The 20739-nt window shown below is 44.0% G+C and overlaps 1 protein-coding gene across 1 annotated transcript in view; it reads right to left on the bottom strand.

Annotated features, from left to right (window-relative positions):
- TRPM1 (transient receptor potential cation channel subfamily M member 1) overlaps positions 1-20739 on the bottom strand; it is a 79400-nt gene that overhangs the window by 56818 nt on the left and 1843 nt on the right. Inside the window, exons 2-10 of the mRNA XM_055363192.2 lie at positions 18902-18981; positions 12045-12240; positions 9898-10111; positions 9080-9204; positions 8093-8264; positions 5142-5316; positions 4603-4726; positions 3475-3547; positions 2575-2675 (exon numbers count right to left, since the gene is read on the bottom strand). Of these exons, the coding sequence (XP_055219167.2) occupies positions 2575-2675; positions 3475-3547; positions 4603-4726; positions 5142-5316; positions 8093-8264; positions 9080-9204; positions 9898-10111; positions 12045-12047 (987 nt within the window). The 5' untranslated portion in view covers positions 12048-12240; positions 18902-18981. The remainder of the gene's footprint in view (positions 1-2574; positions 2676-3474; positions 3548-4602; positions 4727-5141; positions 5317-8092; positions 8265-9079; positions 9205-9897; positions 10112-12044; positions 12241-18901; positions 18982-20739) is intronic.

Below are 20739 nucleotides of genomic sequence, written 5' to 3'. Positions count from 1 at the left end.
TCAATTAAACCTCCTTTCTTTACAAATTACACAGTCTCAGAAGACTGCTATTCTTTATAGCAGTGTGAAAACGGACTAGTATAAGCCTCAATATTAGCAGTGGCAAGTGTACATAGGCAGGTACCAAACTTTACATCTATTTGTTTGGAACCAAACTAAAGATACAATAAAAATACCTAAAAAAAAAAAAAGAATAGATACAGCAATGACATCAAGGCAAATGTTTGGAAGAAAAAAGAGAATCAATTAGAAATGTGGAGAAAAGCAAATATCTATTCAAATAAGTCACGGTCCAAATATGAAGGAAATTAAAGTGTCACCTAATTTTAAATAGTTGGTGAATGATGGAAACCTTGATGCCTGTCATATTTTCCTTTGTGTGAGCCAGATAAATGACCCAGGACTACCTTTCCTTCTCCTTGACTTCAATCCTACTATGCGGTTCAGCAGTGAACAATCTCCATGTAATCACAACAATGTCAAAGCTGCTGGTTTCTCCATTTTTTTAGAATCAACATAGAGACTAAGTACAAAAACTGAATGATGATTAAAGAGTAAGATGTAAGCAGGACCTCAATGATTAAAGAAGGATATGTACATGTTCATCATGTCAAGCACCTTGTAAAAGTGGGGCTGATTGAATTAGGAAGATGAAACTTGTCAGGAGAGGAAGGAGGGGTATAGAGTGAATTTCCTCATTTAACAAAATGGGAGTCTGAAGCGGACAGAACAAGTAGGTGGTTGCATGTACTCTTTACTGTCATAAAGGTGACCAATATAAGAATTAAACAGGGCTGGGTGCAGTGACTCATGCCTGTAATCCCAGCACTTTGGGAGGCCAAGGCGGGTGGGTCACTTGAGGTCAGGAGTTTGAGACCAGCCTGGCCAACATGGTGAAACCCTGTGTCCACTAAAAATGCAAAAAAATTTTAGCTGGGTGTGGTGGGTGCCTGTAGTCCCAGCTACTTGGGAGGCTGAGGCAGAAGAATCGCTTGAATCCGGGATGCAGAGGAGAGGCTGTAGTGAGCTGAGATAACACCACTGCACTCTAGCCTGGGCAACAGAGTGAGACTCCATTTCAAAAAAAGAAAAAATAGAATTAAACAGGCAACTATCAAATCCAGGAGGAACAGGGGCAGTGGAAGCAGAGTGAGCAATCCACCTCCTTCTATTACCAAGTGGAGAATTGATGGATCCGTCTACACGTGATCAATCAATAAAGAGTGATAAAACGTGTTATGGCAATGTGTGGAAGCAACTTCCAGGAGACCTAAACACAGAGGCAGTTAAATGCTTTGGGAGGCAATTAAATGCTTTGGGAGACCTAAACACAGAGGCAGTTAAGTAAAATGCATTTGTGCAGCAATATGCCAGGGATGTTTTGAGAAATGGTTTTGCATTTTGTTTTTCGTTTTATGTTTTAGAGATGGGATCTCATTCTCTCACCCAGGCTGTAGCGTAGTGGTGCAGTCACAGCTCACTGTAACCTCAGATTCCTAGGCTCAAGCAATCCTCCTGCCTCAGCCTCCAAAGTAGCTAGGACTATAGGCATGCACTCCCATGCCTGGCTAATTTTTTTATTTTTTGTAGAGATGGTGTCTCACTATGTTGACTAGGTTGGTCTTGAACTCCTGGCTTCAAGCAATCCTCCCGAATTGGCCTCCCAGAGTGCTGGAATTACAGGTGTGAGCCACCACATCTGGCCAAGAAATGTGGTTTTTAAAACCAACATAAACCCTCTAGATATTCCTACTACCTTTCATAAGCAGCAGAGCCCTTTTTGCAAACACAAATTTATCCTGACTCCTAATCTATAAAATGGATCAAAGAAGCTGCTTTGACTGAAGAAGTAGTAGGAGGCTTGGAGTCCTTTATCATGCAGACTTATGTGTGTTCACACACACACACACGCTCATCCCCATGTCACACACACACACATTAGTACTCCTCAACACCCCACACACACTGCTCATCCCATATCACACACACACAATACCCTCCCAATGACACCCACATACACACTATACCACCCATGGCCACACACATTACTCACCTACACAAAATCATACCACATACAGGCACACCACATATCACACGCACACAGACACCCTATACACACATACAGACACACACATAGACACACACATACACACACACACATAAACACACACACACACACACACACACACACACAGAGTTCTCTAGGCCTCCAGGGTTTCATGGAACATAGTTTGAAAAATCATTGCCCTGGATGGAAGCATTGCATTACATTTTAATAAGCTATTTTATTTCTTCTTCTTTTTCTTTAAAAAGGTAAAAACCCACTTTCATCAGCAACGATAAAATATTTGGTGATTAATTTCTTCAGGAGTACTGGTTTGAATGTGGAATTACTTCTTGTTGGTTCTTTGAAGTTAAACAGCAACATCTTCTAATGAGCCTAATAGATTACATATCATATCATCAGAAACCCCACAGAATTTCCTGAGTTCCATGTCACAAGGGAGAGCATACTAATAGGTCACTTGTACAAAGTCATGATCAATGATATGAATCGAAAAAAAACAGTTTCACCGGCCAGTGGGGCCCAAAGACAAAGATCTGGCTTCGTGCTATGTCCACGCGGTTCCAAGCCAGTGCCAAGCTCAGCTGATCTGGAGCAGATACGTTTGTTCCTGGAAAGGCAAGAAACTGGAATGATTTTTCACTCCACGCCTGGACCGCCAGGGTTTGGCAGGTGCTGGGTGGTGAGCACAGGCTTCCCTTGGGCTGCTGGCCTAGAACTAAGCATTGCTGGCTTTGCTCTCGCCTTTGTGGTCACAAAGGCCCCAAGCTGAAAGAGCTTCCCTGGAGGAAGGTGGAGGCAGCCTCTTCCCATGCCAGCTGTGCATGGTCTCCTTGGGAGGGACAGAACAGGAACCCAGTGACTCGGGGACCCTGGAGATGATCTCCAGGAAGGCTGGAACCCTGGGACTGCCAGGCAGCCAGCCTGACAGTGACCCCTCCCCTCTCTCTGTCCTCCCTGCCCCCTCGTGGCACCTGGCTAACCGAGAGGCAGGGAGGAAGTGTGCATCCCAGAGCAGACCCTCCCCGCCCGGCCATGAACGCCGGCCTGAAGCCTGTCATTAGAACCAAGACGGGGAAATTGGACAGAACACTGCGGAATGCAGTGATTGCAAAGGAACCCATCTGATGTTTACACTCTAGGAGCTGAAGCCCTCAATGAACCAGTTACAAATAGAAATGGTTCTGACCTCAGCCCATGATGGTCCAGGAGCACCCACAGACCTCTGCCCCACAGAAACCTTAGCGAGCCTTGTCATTCTGCCGTGGCTTCATGCTGAGACTGCTCAAGTGGCCTGGCTGGCTCAGGGTCTAGCACCAGCAGACATAGTCCATGGGAGGCCGGGAGGGAAGGATTGCCGGCCAGGCCAACATCAGAGGGACAGGAGTCACCATTTCCCGAGAGCTCACCTTTCAGCAGGGCAGTTAAAATTGCCATCTCGATGTCCTGCTGGCCCTCAGAACCCATTCTGAACACAGTGACCTGAAAATGTGAAAAGGCTGAATTAAAGCCAAGTTGAAAACAAGAAGGAGATATGGGGTGTTGTTACAAAAGGACCACAGAGACTGACACGTGATAAAATGATCCTGAGCACTAAACAGTTTCAAAGCAAGTGCTGTTGATTTCTTTTTTTTCTTTTCTTTTTCTTTTTTTTTTTTTTGAGATGGAGTTTCGCTCTTGTCGCCCAGGCTGGAGTGCAATGGCGCTATCTTGGGTCACTGCAAACTCCACCTCCCAGGTTCAAGCGATTCTCCTACCTCAGCCTCCCAAGTGGCTGGGATTACAGGTGCACGCCACCATGCCTGGCTAATTGTTTTGGTATTTTTAGTGGAGATGGGGTTTCACCATGTTGGCCAGGCTGGTCTCAAACTCCTGACCTCAGGTGATCTGCCTGTCTCAGCCCCCCAAAGTGCTGGGATTACATGTGTGAGCCACTGTGCCTGGCTGATTTCCAGAAGTTACGGCATTGCCGTGGGGTGCCTGCCTGCATACTGACTTTATTATTTTCCCCATCCCTTCTGGCACCCTCGAGAGGAGGGAGCTACACTCCAAAATCTCAGTCGCCATCGGAGATGCAAAGTCGTATCTAATCAGACAGGAGATATTTGTAGGAATTAGAATTTTGAAGAGGCCATCTTATGTGCACGACAAGAGTACCTATTCCTTGTAAACGCAACGGAAGAGGGAAGGAGTGGGAAATAAAATAACAGAACTTTGTAAACATGCCTGACAGCGTGGTATGTGGCCCTTTTCCCCAAGACTATCAATCTGAGTAATATTATGAGCCTCAGAGGGTGTTGTGTGGTGTCACGCCCCACTTGCTAAGGTTCGAAAGCACCAGGGGCCCTCCCCTGCGTGGGCTTGTTCAGCTTCTGTCATGTGGACACAGCCACCAATTTGGTATGCATTTGTACCGTCTCTCGGAAAAGGCCGGACTAAAATATGAATAACCCTGTCATGCACACATGGGCGGAATTAGAAAAGGAAACATAATTCTCTCCACAGAGCTTGTTTGGAAATAAATTCAAGACACTTACGAGTTCTTTCTTCTTCATGCACTCCATTATAATTGCAAACAGCTGATGTGATTGTGCCTTATTATAATTAAATGTTTTCTGAATGGTAACTAGAAGCTGCTCCCTGAGGGACTCATTTATTATTCTGTTCAAAGAAAATGCAAGAGAACAAAACAAGGCAAGTTAAATCTATATATGAATGAGTCAGACATATCTCTGTCTTTGATTTGAGACTTTGCTGTGGGAGGATATCCTGACACAGGAGACAAAAAGTGACCATAGTCAAACACCGTATTCTCACTTGTCCTAAATTCCAGCTTTGTTGCAAACTTTCTAAGGGCAAATGAAGCTGGAAATGAGGGAGAGAGAATTCCCTCAGGAACACCCTGCCTCTGATGGTTCCCCTGGATGCTGACCTGAGGAAATGGGAGAGGAGATCTAGCAAATCTTCCTGATTTCAACACGTTTGGAATGTCTAAGCAGACCACTTTAGATTTTCTCCTTGGCCCGACAAAGAGGGAGTTACGAACCCGCCCTTCCTCGCGTGTCAGAAATCCTACCCGCCTTCTTCACAGTACTTGTGCGCAAAGGACAGGATGTCCGAGGCACGTCCGCTGCCATCACAAATCACCACAGGGACGGGAGGCTCTTCTTGCAGGTATTCCAAGACGATGGACACCACGTTAGGGCCCCCCTCCACCACGAGACCCACGAGGGGCACGCCCTGCCCCAGTCCTGCAACACAAACCACATTCACCCATACCACCTGTGCCCTGCACTGTCCACCCAGTCGTTTTAACTCCTGAAGTATGGGGAAGAGTAAAAACATTACGACTTGGGGGATGTTCTATCTGGCTAGAAGGAATTCAGGCACGTGATAACAATTTTCTTTTTCTTTTCTTTTCTTTTTTCTTTTTTGAGACAGAATCACACTCTGTCTCCCAAGCTGGAGTGCAGTGGCATGATCACGGCTCACTGCAGCCTCAACCTCCCTCTCAGCTCAGGCAATCCTCCCACCTCAGCCTCCTGAGTAGCTGGGACTACGGGCACATGCCACCACACCCGGCTAATTTTTGGTAGAGATGAAGTCTTGCCATGTTGCCCAGGCTGGTCTCAAACACCTGGGCTCAAGTGATCCACCTGCCTTGGCCTCCCAAACTGCTAGGATTACAGGTGTAAGCCACTGCGCCCAGTCCAATTATCATTCTTGCATTCTGTCACATATTATGGCCTCATTGGGAAAACCAGGACCTCAAAGTCTGAAACTTTCTGACTCACATATGGTTAAACTCCTGAATAACCCACCCACCTGATGTTGGGGCTACTTCAAGGTGACCACTGAGAAATATTGGAAGGTATTCCTGGCTGGAAAAATATCCCCCTGGCTGTCCTAGCCTGTGGTCTGAAATTTCCACCCTGATGGCTGTCCCTGAAGAATGAGACGATGAAAGGGGATCTGGACCAGCCAGGGAAATTGCAGTTCAATTCCTGGCTTCTCCCTTATGACATTGGGCCAATCACCAAATCACCAAGAGCCTTAGACAGCCATTTGTAAAAGGTGAACAATCACAGTGCTTCCTTTAACTCCTGCAGTTGTAAAAATATCAGAATATGTGTTTGGCTAGCAAATAATTTTGTAAACGTTAAGTAGCATACAAATGAGGTACACTGTTCTTGTTGACGTTTCTGTCTTCAGTGGCTGGAATAAAGCGCAGATCTTGGACGCAGCCACTTGGACCACTAGTGGCCCATCAGTTAATGACCTGTTCCCAGAGTCCTCCCTCTGTCTCTATCAGTTAATAGGACTCTTCAAGAACACAGTGGGTGCCAACTAACTTTTGGTGGCAGAACCTGCAGGGATGGCTCTGGGAAGCAAGAGGTGGCAGGAAGATTCCAGGAAGTTGGGATTCTGGATTGGGAAGGAAATGGGAGTGGAGGCACATTTGCCTACTTCCTAATTTTATGCCACACTTGCCATGACAGATCACACTCTGAGCCTATTTCACCAGCTGTCCATTAGTTGTGATGGGAATTAGTTGATCGATATTAACTAAAGGCAAGTGGAAGTATCGTTGGTCTCAGCTCTGAAGGGCTTCAGATAAAAATCTGCCAGCAATGGTTAAGAGAAGATTGGAGAATTTCAAATGAGCCATTTCAGAGTTTCTAATTTGCTTCCATGAGGTGTTTCTACAGTCAGGGACTCTTACATATGTTGAATAACTCTGCTGTGTCCACCAGAGTAATTACAGCTAAGTTCATTTCAGCAGACAAGCATTGAGGGTCTGCTTTGTGTCAAGCCCTGACCAGGAGATATTGGAAAAATGAACTAAGATATCCTGGACTCTGCCTTTGAGATTTCCAACCCAAGCAAGGATTGGTATTTTCAATCTTTAGGAATACGGTGGCCAAATCACCTTCTTTTTGAGCAACAGAGTAGAACAGGTTCTTCTTGGCTTAGGCTGGACTCGAAGCTCCGTGCTGTGGGAAGTGACAACTGAGCACCCCTTTGCTGTCCCTGCCCTGCTCAGAGCCCTAGGCGAAGGATGACAAAGGGAAGCCCACAAGTCACATGGCCAGGTGAAATGGGGTGTTGTAAAAACTTACAAGTCCAGAAAAATTAGAGATGTGAGAACAAAAAACATTCAGTCATCGACCAATGTATTCTTCGAGATCTGATTCTCGGAAATCTACAACTTTTCCTAGTAGGCCATCCCCATTCTACCCACTCTGCAGCATCACAGTCCCATACATGATGCTTCCCAATGACCATTCACCAGGACTAGATGGTGTCCCACAAAAATCTTGCCAGTAATGGGAAAAACAAACTACTCTTTCAGATCGTTTAACAATTGTTTGACGTTAAGAATTACTGGAGTATAAACATGCTCCAAGAGATTATACCAGTTATTGTAATTCTAACCAGTTGTTATCATTGTTTCATCTGGTTGAGGTTTGCGTCTTTCTCTCTAGTTCGACCTCAGCTTTCATCTGACAGTGACAGCTCCCCCTCAGGACCAGCAAGGATGATGCCCCTTCAGGAGCAGATGGCTCCTGCAGCCCTCTCCAGATATGTCCCCACCTGGCCATCTTAGTCTACATGAAAGGCCCAGCATTACAGAGATATTTAATAATCACATAATACTTATCAGCAAATAGAAGGAATCCTACTAAATCTTTGAGAAATTGTTTTCCTGTTAAAACACTTAAAAAATAACAACTAATTACAGGCAACAAGAACCAGTGGGCAACAGGGTGGGCAAGGCCATCACCATGGCGAGCACTGAGGGTTATTTCGTGCTAACTTGTGAACCTGGGGCAAAGCATCCCCATGTAGCCCAGTGAATGTGATTTGGTAGGTGGCTAAGGTAAGACATCTAGGTGAGTCATTTTCTGTTGACCTAACAAGAAGCAAGGTTAATCTTCTAATCCCCTTGGGCAATCTCCTTCTCAGCCTTGTTTCCACTGTGATGGCATCAGCCCAGGAGGACTGCGTGCCTTTGCCAGCACTTACTTGTGTTGATCTTCTGCAGGGAGATGTGCTTTTCCAGCAGCCTTCGCAGCTTCACCTCGGCGCCATACTTGCCCAGGGTGCCATTGTCAGCCAGGATGAAGTGGGTGTGGGAGTTGTTGAGCACAGAGAGCTTACTTAGAGGGTTGGACATGGTCTGGTACACTCTTGTTACCTGACAAAGTGCACAGCGCAAATCAGACCTGCAGGACTTGGATGTTAAGACCAACAAGGGAAGCAAGCACAATACATATGTGTGGAGTGACTGCACTAAAACTTATTCTCACATCTCTACCCTGCCTTTTGAAGGTTTTATTTTTGCCAATTGTTACATTAAAATAGAAAGAAAGTTAATTGTTTTAGATAATGACAACCTAGCAATTGCACTCCTGGCATTTATCACAGAGAAATGAAAACCTATGTTAACCTCAAATCCTGCACTGGAATGTTTATGGCTACTTTACTTGTAACAGCCAAACTGTTCCTCAACAGACAAATGGTTAAAGAAACTGGTGCCTCCATATCATGGGATGTCATCCAGCAGTAAAAAGGAATGAAGGCCGATACATATGGCAACCTGGATGCGTGTTCAGAGAACTATGTGGAGTGAAAAAAAAGCCAGTCCCCAAAGGTTACATTACTGTATGATTCCATTTACAGAACCTTCTTGAAATGCGGGGTGGTGCAGATTAGTTGTTTCCAGGGGTTAAGGAAGAGGTGGGGGTAGGAAGGAATGAGGTATATGTATATGAAAGGGCAACAGGAGGGATCCTCGTGTTGATGGAAACATTCTGCACCTTGACCTTATCAATGACAGTATCCGGGTTGTGATCTTGCATTATGGTTTTGCAAGATGTTACCATTGGAGGAATGGGAAAGGCTGCAAGGGAGCTCTCTTATTATTCTTACAACTGCATCTGAATCAACGGTTACCTCAAAATCAATCATTAATTTTAAAAAACTGCCAACATTTGCAGAGAAAACACTTACATCCTTTCCAACCAGGTCTTCCTTATTCTCCACGATGCCCCATGGAGCAATTCCTATAGCACAAACCCGGCCTCTGGACTTGGAGGAGTGGTCTTTCAAGGCATCCCCTACGTGGCTGATAACACCTGTGAGCAGCCATTGGTCATATTTTAGGCTCTTTTACTTCCCAGCACACCATCATTCATGAAATTTAGGGACACTTGCCCTGAGTCCCTACATTCCCTACAGATCAGGGGTGAGACATACTCATCTTTATCATTAAAACAAAGTACACTGAAAGTCTGAGCTCATGATAACAAGCAATCTTGCATTAACTCTAGAAACGGGAAAACAAAAACAGAAACCAAAGCAACTGTGTAGGGATTTCCTTTACAGATGTCTAAGGCCTAAAGTTGGAAATAAATGGAGTCTTTTTGGCATTCCTTGGCTGCCTTCGGTGAAAATTGAGAGCCATACTGCCTGGTATGTTCCTTAATGTCTTTGTGCCTCAGTTTCCTGTCCTATAACAGGAAAAGGATTGTTGAGAGGTCTAATGAAGATGATGCTTGTACAGGGCTCAGTTCAAGGAATATTGCATGTCATGGGTGACCCAGAGATGTTGACCATTATGACAATCATTACTGTATTTGCTGTTTTTTTTTTAAGAGTCATATCAAAGTAAAAAACACAAGCTAGGGAATAAAGACTTCACTTTAGTCATAAATAGGATCAGGATGCAATATGTTTTGTTGTCCTTAAGTTATTAGGAAGCTCTTTGGGGACCACAGTGAGTTCTGGGTGGTACATTGATTATTGGGAGGGAAAGGGCCTGCTCTTACCTGTGCTGACACCCCCGGTGAAGATCCAGGCCCCGGTGGTCATGGCAGCCTTGATCAGGCCTTTCCCAAAGACTTGTTTCAGCTTGGGCTGCATCTCAAAATTCTGGAGGCCTCCATGCACAGATATTAAGAGCTTGGGGAGTTCCAGCTGCCAATCTTTCACCATGAGATGGAGCAGTGAGTCTGGCTTGGTGTCATAGGATACACGGATATACTGTGAAAGAGTGTGTGGCACTCAGCCTCTGTTCTTGGTTTTGCTTCTCGTGTCAAAGGGGAGTGAGGCTATTGCTCATGTCCAAGCAAGAACTGCCTGGCTTGTCTCTCCCTCAGGGCCCTGGAGCCCTCTGTGTGAGTCTGTGGCCAAGTGACTGAAGGGAACTTTGGAGAGGATTGTCAGGTTTAGCAAATACAAATAAAAGATGCCTGGTACCATGGTCTGAATGTTTGTATTCCCCTAAAATTCACGTGGAAACCTAATTCCCAATGCAATAGTGTTAAGAGGTGGGATGTTAGAAGGTGATTACGTCATGAGCATGGATCCCTCGTGAGTGGGACTAGTGTCCTTATAAAAGAGGACTCAGGGCTGGGCGTGGTGGCTCATGCCTGTAATCCCAGCACTTTGGGAAGCCGAGGCAGGTGGATCACTTGAGGTCAGGAGTTCGAGACCAGCCTGACCAACATGTTGAAACCCCGTCTCTACTAAAAAAAATACAAAATTAGCCAGGTGTGGTGGCGCACACCTGTAATCCCAGCTACTTCAGAAGCTGAGGCAGGAGGATCACTTGAACCTGGGAGGCGGAGGTTGCAGTGAGCCAAGATTGAGCCATTGCATTCCAGCCTGGGCAACAAGATCGAAACTCCATCTCAAAAAAAAAAAAAAAAAAAAGAGGACTCAGAGAGCTTGTTCTCTGCTTCTGCCATGTGAGGACACAGCAAGAAGGTGCTATCTATGAAGCAGAGGATGGGCCCTCGCCAGGCACCAAATCTGCTGGCACCTTGATCTTGGGCCTCCCAGACTCTAGAAATGTGAGCAATAAATTTCTGTTGTTTATAAATTACCCAGCCTAAGGCAATTTGTTATAGCAGCCAAACAGGCCAAGACACCCAGTTAAATTTGAATTTTAGAGGAACAATGAAAAATGTTTCAGTACAACATTTTTATTAAATGCAATAAATCATGCAATATTTGGGACATACTTGTACTGAAAATTTATCCAATGTATGTCTGAAATTCAAATATAACTGGGTGTCCTGTATTTTATCTGGCAATCCTAACCTTGGAGGAATAGGTTCCAAAGCTGGCTTAGCTAGAACAGTGGCCCAAGAAGTTGGATGAGGATGTTGTTGAGTAAATGGGTCAGGGGATCATGGGCCCACACATGAACTTGACCTCTTCAAAGTGAGGAGGAGGCTAATAATGCTCAGATGCTTTGTCTCCTATAAACTGCTTCTTTGTGTCTGGGCTAATATGTAGGGTGCCATTTCAGAAGACTGTATATTGCAGCATTTGGAACACAACTAAATTTTATTTTAACAATGATGTTGGGCCAGTGAAATAAAATGAAATTGCAAAAGGTCTGTGACTGGGCATGTAGGAGTGTAATTCAGAGTGAGCTGGAACGGATCACAGAGCTGAAGCCTCCCCCACGCTGGCAGGGCTCACTGGAAGGGCAGAGGGCCCTCCCTGTTTACACGCAAATGTGAGGGACCTTGGTCCTTCTCGGGCCAGCTGAGTGCACGCCCAGGGAAGCTGTGGACAGACCTCAGAGGAAAATATTTCCAAAGACTCTCAACACATCTAAGGGGGCTGCAGGTCCACAGTTATTAGAAAAAGGAATTTGTCTTTCGTTACTGAAGATGGAGCAATGGAGTGTGTTTGCAGGGTTGGGCCAGAGCCTGGTTTGTGGATTCAGAGCTTTGGTATGGATTTACGGGACACTAGATGTTCTTTACAGTGGTGTCCAGTTTCCAAGCCTCATGGCTAAAAGCCATGTGCACAGATATATCTCTTGGTTTTTCAATGAAATATCTAGGAAGATTGAGCCACAGCCATGAAGAAGACCAGGTATCTGCAGTTTGGGGCTGGGAGACTGGCCGCCAATGAAAGCTGTGATCCTAGTGGCACCATGTCTGAATGCCTTTCTCACCATGGCTTTATTGGAATATCCGCCACCCTGGAATTCAAGAACTCCATAGGAATCTGTTGGGTAGCTCTGGGTGTGCTTGGCAACAGACCATTTCTCAGGCTGAGTCTCCACCTGTTTGTTTTCCTCTTCATTTTTGCTGGGTGTTGCACTTGGCAGAGGGGGGATATGCTGGTTGGTGAACTGGCCACAGCAACACCTGAAAACAAAGGCAAAGCAGGGTCTTTCTACAACAATCTCCCCCTTTCCCCTTCATTAGCAAAGATGAATTAACCTCAACAGGTGAGTTGGGCCCAAACAGGAGCCTACTAACACTTTAGTAAGCCAGCGTTATTAGGGACAAAAATGCCCCATCTGATGGCCTTTTCCAGATAATCAGTGCACATCTCTTTATATGCCAGTCGATTTTAGACACATTGGATGGTTGCTCTTTCGGAAAATATTTCAACTTTTTGATGTCTTGATAACATCAGTATAAACATCAAGTACTAAACATTCTGTGACAAAGTATAGACATGCCCTCCGAACATAGAGTTGACCTTCCAGATTTTTCTTTCTCTTGTCATTCAGGTTGGAGTATAGTGGTGCTATCATCGCTCACTGCAGCCCGGACCTCCCCCAAGCTCAGGTGATCCTCTCACCTCAGCCTCCCTAGTAACTGGGACCACCGGCACGCACTACCATGCTCAGCTAGTTTTTATATTTTTAGTAGAGACAGCATTTTGCCATGTTGCCCAGGCTGGTCTCGAACTCCTGGGCTCAAGCAATCCACCTGCCTTGGCCTCCCAAAGTTCTAAAATTACTTACTTAGGTGTCAGCCAAATTTTTCCATATTGTTGAATTGTTGTTCCTTAGTAAAACATTTCTCCACTCAAGTAATGCTAAAAGGCTATTTCAAAAGTGACCAATATGTCTTTTTCTGCCTTGGACAGATGGCCCATTGGGCCATAACCCGCCCCAGCATCAGGGATCTTCTAGCTCTACAGCATCTCTCCCAAAACCCAGCCAACCTCTCACACCCTCCCTGAACTCTGGCTTTCTAGTCTTCTCTGAACATGTTCCCTGGCTTTGTGCCAGCTTCTTTTCCTAGTGTGCCTAGGATTTCATCTGTTACTCCATCATTTTTGGCTCCCACTGTTTTGAGTGGACTGGACCCACCAAAAACTTGAAAAGTTTGTTAGGAAGAACTGCAGTAGCCTGGAGTGATGCCTTGGTGGAGATGGAATCCAGGGAAGGCATGGAGGGAGGTGTGTTCCTGGACCCAGCAGGAGCCTGTGTGGGCAGCCGTGCACCCTAGCAAATGGGGTGGGAGAGCTGGGGATGGAGTCGGCTTGAGGACTAGAGAGGATGTCTTTACTGGGCTAGATGTATGAGTGCGTGCACGTGTGTAATGCACATGTGCAGGGCCCTTGCCAGAAGGCTTTCTGTGCTCCCATGGGGCCAGCCTTGGGGCTTCCTCCCTGCCTTGTCTTTCCTTTTGTTTTCCTTTCTCTTTTCCCTCTCCCCTTCCCCATTCTCTCCCTCCCACCCTCCTTCTGATGGCCTTCCATCTTCCCTCCCTCACTCCCTCCCTCTTTCTCTTTCTCTCTCTTTTTTCCTTTTATTGAGATATAATTCATGTAATACATAATCAACCCATTTCAAGTATGTGATTCAGGCCAGGAGCAGTGGCTCACGCCTGTAATCCCAACACTTTGAGAGGCCGTGGCATGTGGAACACTTGAGGTCAGGAGTTCGAGACCAGCCTGGTCAATATTGTGAAAACCCGTCTCCACCATAAACACAAAAATTAGCTGAGTGTGGTGGCGCACATCTGTAATTCCAGCTACTTGGGAGGCTGAGGCAGGAGAATCGTTTGAACCCCGGAGGCAGAGGTTGCAATGAGCTGGGATCGTGGCACTGCACTCCAGCCTGGGTGACAGAGTGAGACTCCGTCTCAAAAAAAAAAAAAAAAAAAAAAAAAAAAAATATATATATATATATATATATAGAGAGAGAGAGAGAGAGAGATTAAATGGTTTTTAGTATTGACAGATATGTGCAACCATCATCACAGTTAATTTTCGAAAATTTTCATCACCTCAAAAAGAAACTTGGCATGGCATATTTTATCTTCCTTCTCACCACCATCTATCTACCTGTGCACCACTCCCCAAGCCACAAGCAACCTCAAGTCTACTTTTTATCTCTGTGGATTTCCATGTTCTAAACACTTCATATGAATGCAGTCCTGTAATATCTGGTCTTTGGAGATCAGCTTCTTAGCATGTTTTCAAGGTTCATCCATATTGTAGCATGTGTCGGTACTTCACTCCCTTTTATGGCTTAATAATATTCTCATGTATGAATGGATGAACATTTTGTTTATCTATTTATCATTTAATGGACATTTGGGCTATTCGCACTCTTCGGCTGTTATGAATAATGCTGCTATGAATATTTATGTAACAAGTTTTTGAGTGGATGAATGTTTTCATTTTTCTTGGGTATACACTAGGCATGGGATTGCTGGGTCATACGGTTACTCTATGTTTAATCTTCTGAAGAACCACCAAACTGTTCTCCAAGGTGGCTGTATCATGGTACATTTCCACCAGCAGTGTCTGAGGGTTCTGATTTCTCCATATCCTCTCCCACACACTATCTTACATTTTCATTCTAGTCTTCCTTCTGAGTGTGAAGCAGTTTATCATCATGGTTTTGATTTGCATTTCCCTGAAGAATAAGGACATTGAGCATTTTTCATGTGCTTATTGACTACCTTCTTCTTTGGAAAGATGTCTATTCATTTCCTTTGCCCATTTAAAAAACTTGGGTTATTTATTTTTTTTTAATTATTGGATCTCTTTCTGTATTCTGGATACAAGTCCCTTATCAGAGACATAATTCACAAATATTTTCTCCCATTCTGTGGGTTGTCTTTCCACTTTCTTGATAGCGTCCCTTGAAGCACAGTGTTTAATTTTGGTAAAGACAATTTTTTTGTTGTTTTTGTTGTCCATGTTTTTGGTGTAATATCTCAGAATCATTTGCCAAATCCCAGGTCATGATTTACCCTTACATTTTCTTCTAAGAGTTTTATAGTTTTAGCTCTGACATTTAGGTGTTTGGTCCATTTTGAGTTAACTTTTATAGATAGCATGAGGTAAGGGTCCAAGACTATTCTTTTGCGTGTGGCTATCCAGTTATTCCAGTACCATTTGCTGAAGAGACGACTACTATTTCCCCATTGAAAGTGCTTTTCACCCTTGCTAAAAATCAATTTGCCATAGGTGTATGGGTTTATTTCTGGACTGTCAATTCTGTTCCATTTGTCTATATGTCTATCCTATGCCAGTATTGTTGTACTTTTATTACTGTAGCTTTGTATTAAGTTTTGAAATCAGAAAATGTGAGTCCTCCTATTATTCTTTTTGATGCAATTACAGATAAATTATGTTGCCAGTTTCATTTCCATATAGTTCATTGCAAGTGTATAGAAATACATTTGATTTTTGTGTATTGATCTTATATGCCACAATCTTGCTGAACTCATTTATTAGTTCTAATATTTTTTGGTGGATTCCTTAGGATTTTTCTATGTATAAGATTATGTCATCTGCAAATAGAGAGTTTTACTTCTCTCTTTCCAATCTCGATACTTTTTCTTTCTTTCTTTCTCTTACCTAATTGCTTTGGTTTGTACTTCCATTAAAATGTTGAATAGAAGTAGTGAGAGAGGACATCCTTATCTTGTTCCTAATCTTAGGAGGAAAGCATTCAATCTTTCACCATTAAGTCTGATGTTAACTGTGGATTCTTTATAGCTGTTCTTTATCGGGTTGAGGAAGTTCCCTTCTATTCCTGGTTTTCCGAGTGATTTTTTATAAAGAATGTTGAGTTTTATCCAAGTCTTTTGCTGTGCCTATTGAAAAGATCATGTGATTTTTGTTTCTACTATATTGATATGCTATATTACATTAATTATTTTTCTAATGTAAACCAACTTTACATTCCTGGGATAAACCCTGCTTGGTCATGGTGTATCATTATTTTTATATGTTGCTGGATTTGGTTTGATAGTATTTTGTTCAGAATTTCTGCACCCATGTTCATAATAGATATTGATCTATAGTTTTCTATCTTGTGATGTCTTTGTCTAGTTTGGTATCTGGGTAGTACTGGCCTCATTAAATGAGTTGGGAAATGTTCCCTTCTCTGCTATTTTCTTGAAGAGTTTGTGAAGAATTGGTATTAACTCTTCCTTAAATGTTTTTTAGAATTCATCGAAAAAGCCATGTGGGCCTGGGCTTTTCTTTGGGCAGTTTTTTTATTACTAATCCTATCTCTTTACTCCTTATAGATCTGTTCAGATTGTACACTTTTTCTTGAGTCAGTTTTGGCAGTTTGTATATTTCTCGGAATTTTCCCATTTCATCTATCTAATTTGTTTTCATATAAGTCATAGTATTCTTTCATATTCATTTCTATAAGGTTGGTAGTAATGTCCCCTCTTTCATTTCTGATTCTAGTAATTTGAGTCTTATCTTTCTCTTCTTTTATGACTCTAGCTAAAGATATGTGAATTTTGTTGAGGTTTTTAAAGAAGAGCTTTTAATTTCATTGAATTTCTGTACTTTTCTATTCTCTTTTCCATTAATTCCACTTTAATCATTATTTCCTTCCCTCTACTTGCTTTAGGTTTAGTTTACTCTTCTTTTTCCAGTGTCTTAAGGTAGAAAGTTATGTTATTTATTAAATATCTTTCTTAATATAGGTATTTACAGGTATAAATTTCCCTGTCTGCACTACTTTACCTGCATCCCCTAAGTTTTGGTTTGTTATGTCTTCATTTTCATTTACCTAAAAGTATTTTCTAATTAACCTTCTGACATTTTCTTTAACCTAGTGGTTATCTGGTAGTGTATTAATTTTCACATATTTATGAGTTTCCAATTTTTTTCCTCCTATTGGTTTCTTATTTCTAATTTTATTTCATTGTGGTTGGAGGACAGTTTGTATTATTTCTATCCTTTTAGATATTTTGAGGCTTTTTAATGGACTAACACATGGTCTATGCTGGAGAATGTTCCATATGCACTTGAGAAGAATGTGTTTTCTATTGTTACTGGGTGGCGTGCTCTATAGTTATCTGTTAAGCCTAATTGGTTTATGATGTTGTTCAAGCTTTCTATTCCCTTGTTGGTCGTCTGTTTAGGTGATCTATCCATTATTGAAAGTGGGGTATTGAAGTCTCCAACTGTCATGTTGAATTGTCTACTTCTCCCTTTGTTTATGTCAGTTTTGCTTCATGCATTTTGTTGCTGTTTTAGGTACATATATGTTTATATTTGTTGTAACTTCCTGATGGATTGTCCCATTTATCATTATAAAATGTCCTTAATATCTCTAGTTACATTTTCTTGCTTTAAAGTATGTTTTGTCTGAATCCATTATAACCACTCTCACTTTCTGTGGTTGCTGCTTACATGAGTGGGGCACGGGTGGAAGAAGGGAGCCTCTATCTCTCAATTGCATTCATTCAGGACTTAGCCTCAGCAACAGGTGGTAGGGGACAGGATGAGAAATGCTGAAATCCTGCTCCTCCCTGGAAGAAAGCCCCCTGACTGGGAGCTGGTGGAGAGGGAGCTCTGTGTTCTTGGCTGCAGCAGTCTGGAGTAGAGTCTCCATCTTGCTGAGCTGGGCAGAGGGAGGGAGGAAACTCTTGTTTCAAATCCCACAGACTCTAGCCTTTCTTACTGAATTTTTGCTGGCTTTCTCTAAAGATATTTCTTTACTTGCTGTTTGTCTTTGGGATCATTTCCAAGGGTTTAAACGGTTGGTTTTTTCATTCTAGTTTTTTTTTTTTCTTTAATCCACGCTGGGGACTGCATGGAGTGCATCAAGGAGGCTTGTATGTGAGCCCAGAAGCACTTTTTGCCCTCTATTGCCTGGGCATCTGGCTTCATGGAGGACTGCAGTGCTGGCACAGAGAGTTCCCAGGATGGCCTATGTGCCATTGAAATAAGAAGGGACATGTAGATGCAACAAAGGGGAGACTTTTGTGACCGTTGGCATTGTTTCATAATGGCATTTCTTACCTCGGGGGGCAATCACTGGGGTTTAAGCAGGGAGGAGAATCTGCAGGGTGGTGTGGGGCAAGGGGCAGCTTGGGGATGTGGAGGGACTGTGATTGCATGTGTGAAACAAATTTGAACCAGGTGACCTTGAAGAGTGTGTACTTCTGTGTCATTATTCTATCTGCATGAATTTCATATTGGATGAATGTATGGATAAATTGTTCCCCTTCCCCCAGATTCAGCCTCATAGCTTTTGCCCTTAGAGATGAGACATTTTAGTTAAATTAATCTCTACTTGAATGACTTTACAAGGCCTCTGTTCAGCTTATAACAGATGCATTTTAATGTAGGTGAATAAAATTGTTTGATGTTTTGTGTACAAGCCAAATCCTTTAATAAAGTTATAGCCAGTTCATTCAACCGCTCAGATCTTTCCTGTGATGGAAATTCCTTTTCATCTAAATACATTATGAAACTCTATTGAAGAGGCCTGGAAAATATCCTGGAAACCTGTTGAAAGCCCTCAACTCCTTGATCTTGCTGAGACTAAAAGGAATGATGTGGGCTCATTTGGCTATGAGAGCTCGCATTAGGGTGGGTGGTGGATAGAAACTCTTTTCTGAAGCCATTTGCATGTTAATGGAGTAACAAGGAGCCCCAGTGACTCCCTTGTTAGTGACTCCCATGGGGAATGGATTCTGGCCACCCTTCTGGACTCCTCTTTCCGCCTCTTACAAACATGAGAATAGTGGCAGACAAGCACTGGTTTGGATAATGTCTTAATCGTGGATTTCAATTTACCTGTTAGAGTCTTTCGTGCTAGGAATTACAAAGATACATTCCCGTTTGCAAAAGGTTTTCTCTATCCAAGATTTCTGACCCTGGAAGAGAGAGAGAAGTGGATATTGGACCAATATATTCCCAAGCCATCATCAGAGTCCATTCTTATACTTTTATAAAACAATATGTCTGCCCACAACATCTGAATAGTCATCTGCAATAATGGTGGATGCAAGTCTTTAAGGATCTTAGCTCTAGTACCTTTTAAGAGAAATGGCTTGCAAGTATGTATTTAATGGTTCTCATTTTGCACCTTAATTCATCCATATCCACCTGTTGAAGATATTTTTTGTGCACGGTTCTGGGGTGGGAGCTGTGGGGATTTCCGAGGAGATAAACTGCAGTGCAAGTGTTGTTTACCATCTGGAAATGGCACGTTAGGGGTGTGGCTCAGGGAGGCCACCTGGAGCAGAAGGAGGTGGGAGGGAAATCCCCTGTGGAGGCCCTGCTGGTGCTGGATGCTCAGCGATTCCTGCTGGCTTTATCCCACCTGGCCTCTTGTTCTCAGTCACCAGGGACATCTCACACAGAGGCTGGGCACTGGGAAGTGAACCGGCCTGCATCTGAAGGGCCCCATTGGGTCTGCTTCCCAGTGTTTGTGGAGTCAGTTGGCAGAGAGAGCTGGGGAGAGCCCTTCCTGCAGGTGGGAGGGAGGTGCAGGCAGGCTGTGGGGCAGGGGCCTTGGGGTTCCCTGGAAGGGCTCGTGGGAGGCAGGGAGAGAGCCAGCACCCTTCACTGGATCTCCATGAGGCCTGGCTCAGTGCGTATTTGTGCTATTTGTGGATGTATGATGTGTGCGTGTGTGTGCTATGTTTATGTATGTGTCTGATGGATGTGTGTTGTACGAGTGCAGAGTGTGTCGTGATGCATGTGTGTGTGTGTGATGAGTCTGTATGTGAGTGGGTGTGTGCTTGTGATGTGTGTGTGGTGTTATGTGTGTGGTATGTGTGCAGTGTAGTGTGTTGTGTGCATGACTATGACCTGTGTAGTGTTGCGTGTGCATGACTATGACCTGTGTAGTGTGTATGTCTGTGGGGAGCTTGTGGGGTGCTTGCAGGCACGGGGAAGTGGAACGCTTAGCATGTGACAATCCTGAGTCAGATCTTAGAGAAACCATGGCCGGCGGGAGCCTTGTGTCCTTGGCCACTTTCCCACAACCGCCATGAGGAGTGCCCCATGTGCCTGTGACCAGGATGGGACTGAGGTATCTGCGGGGTGAGGCTTGGAGCTGGCCTCCTGGCTGTCCCCATTTACCTAGGCAGCAGTGCTGCTCTGGGAGGTCCCTTGTCTCTGGGGAGGTCACCTCTGCAGAGGTCTGCAGTGACAACTGCATGTCAGAGAGGCCCTCCGCAGAGAGGTCATGCCGATGCCCCATTTGTTACTCTAGGAGAGCCCCAGCCCTAGTCCCAGCTGTGCGGACTAGGGCGTGCAAGTACCCCCCAAACTCAGCCTTTCTGGGAAGATCCAAGTTGGCTTGTTACTTGGCTTTTTGAATAATAGAAATGATGAAAATTCAAACCTTCCTCAGTAGACTTCAAAAAGCAACACCGTACACTTTTCTCTGTAAATAATTTAATGACTGATTAAAAACAACATCGCTGGCCTCAGAGGTTGGTGCTTTTGTGCTAATGCAAGGGAGGCAGGCAGTGTGGGCTCAGGGGAGAAAGAAAGCATGGAGCGGGAGCCTCTGAAGCCCCGCCCTGCCCTTCTGTTTTGCACTTTTCCCGTCTGTTTCGCACTTCTCCAGCGCAAGACAGCGAAGCCCAGCACCTGCTGCCTGGAAAGAAACTGTGCTTTTC

The sequence above is a fragment of the Gorilla gorilla genome, chromosome 16, assembly GCF_029281585.2.
Source record: "Gorilla gorilla gorilla isolate KB3781 chromosome 16, NHGRI_mGorGor1-v2.1_pri, whole genome shotgun sequence".
Taxonomy (NCBI): domain Eukaryota; kingdom Metazoa; phylum Chordata; class Mammalia; order Primates; family Hominidae; genus Gorilla; species Gorilla gorilla.
The sequence above is the reverse complement of the archived record's forward strand: the minus strand, read 5'-3'. Positions and strand labels throughout refer to the sequence as shown.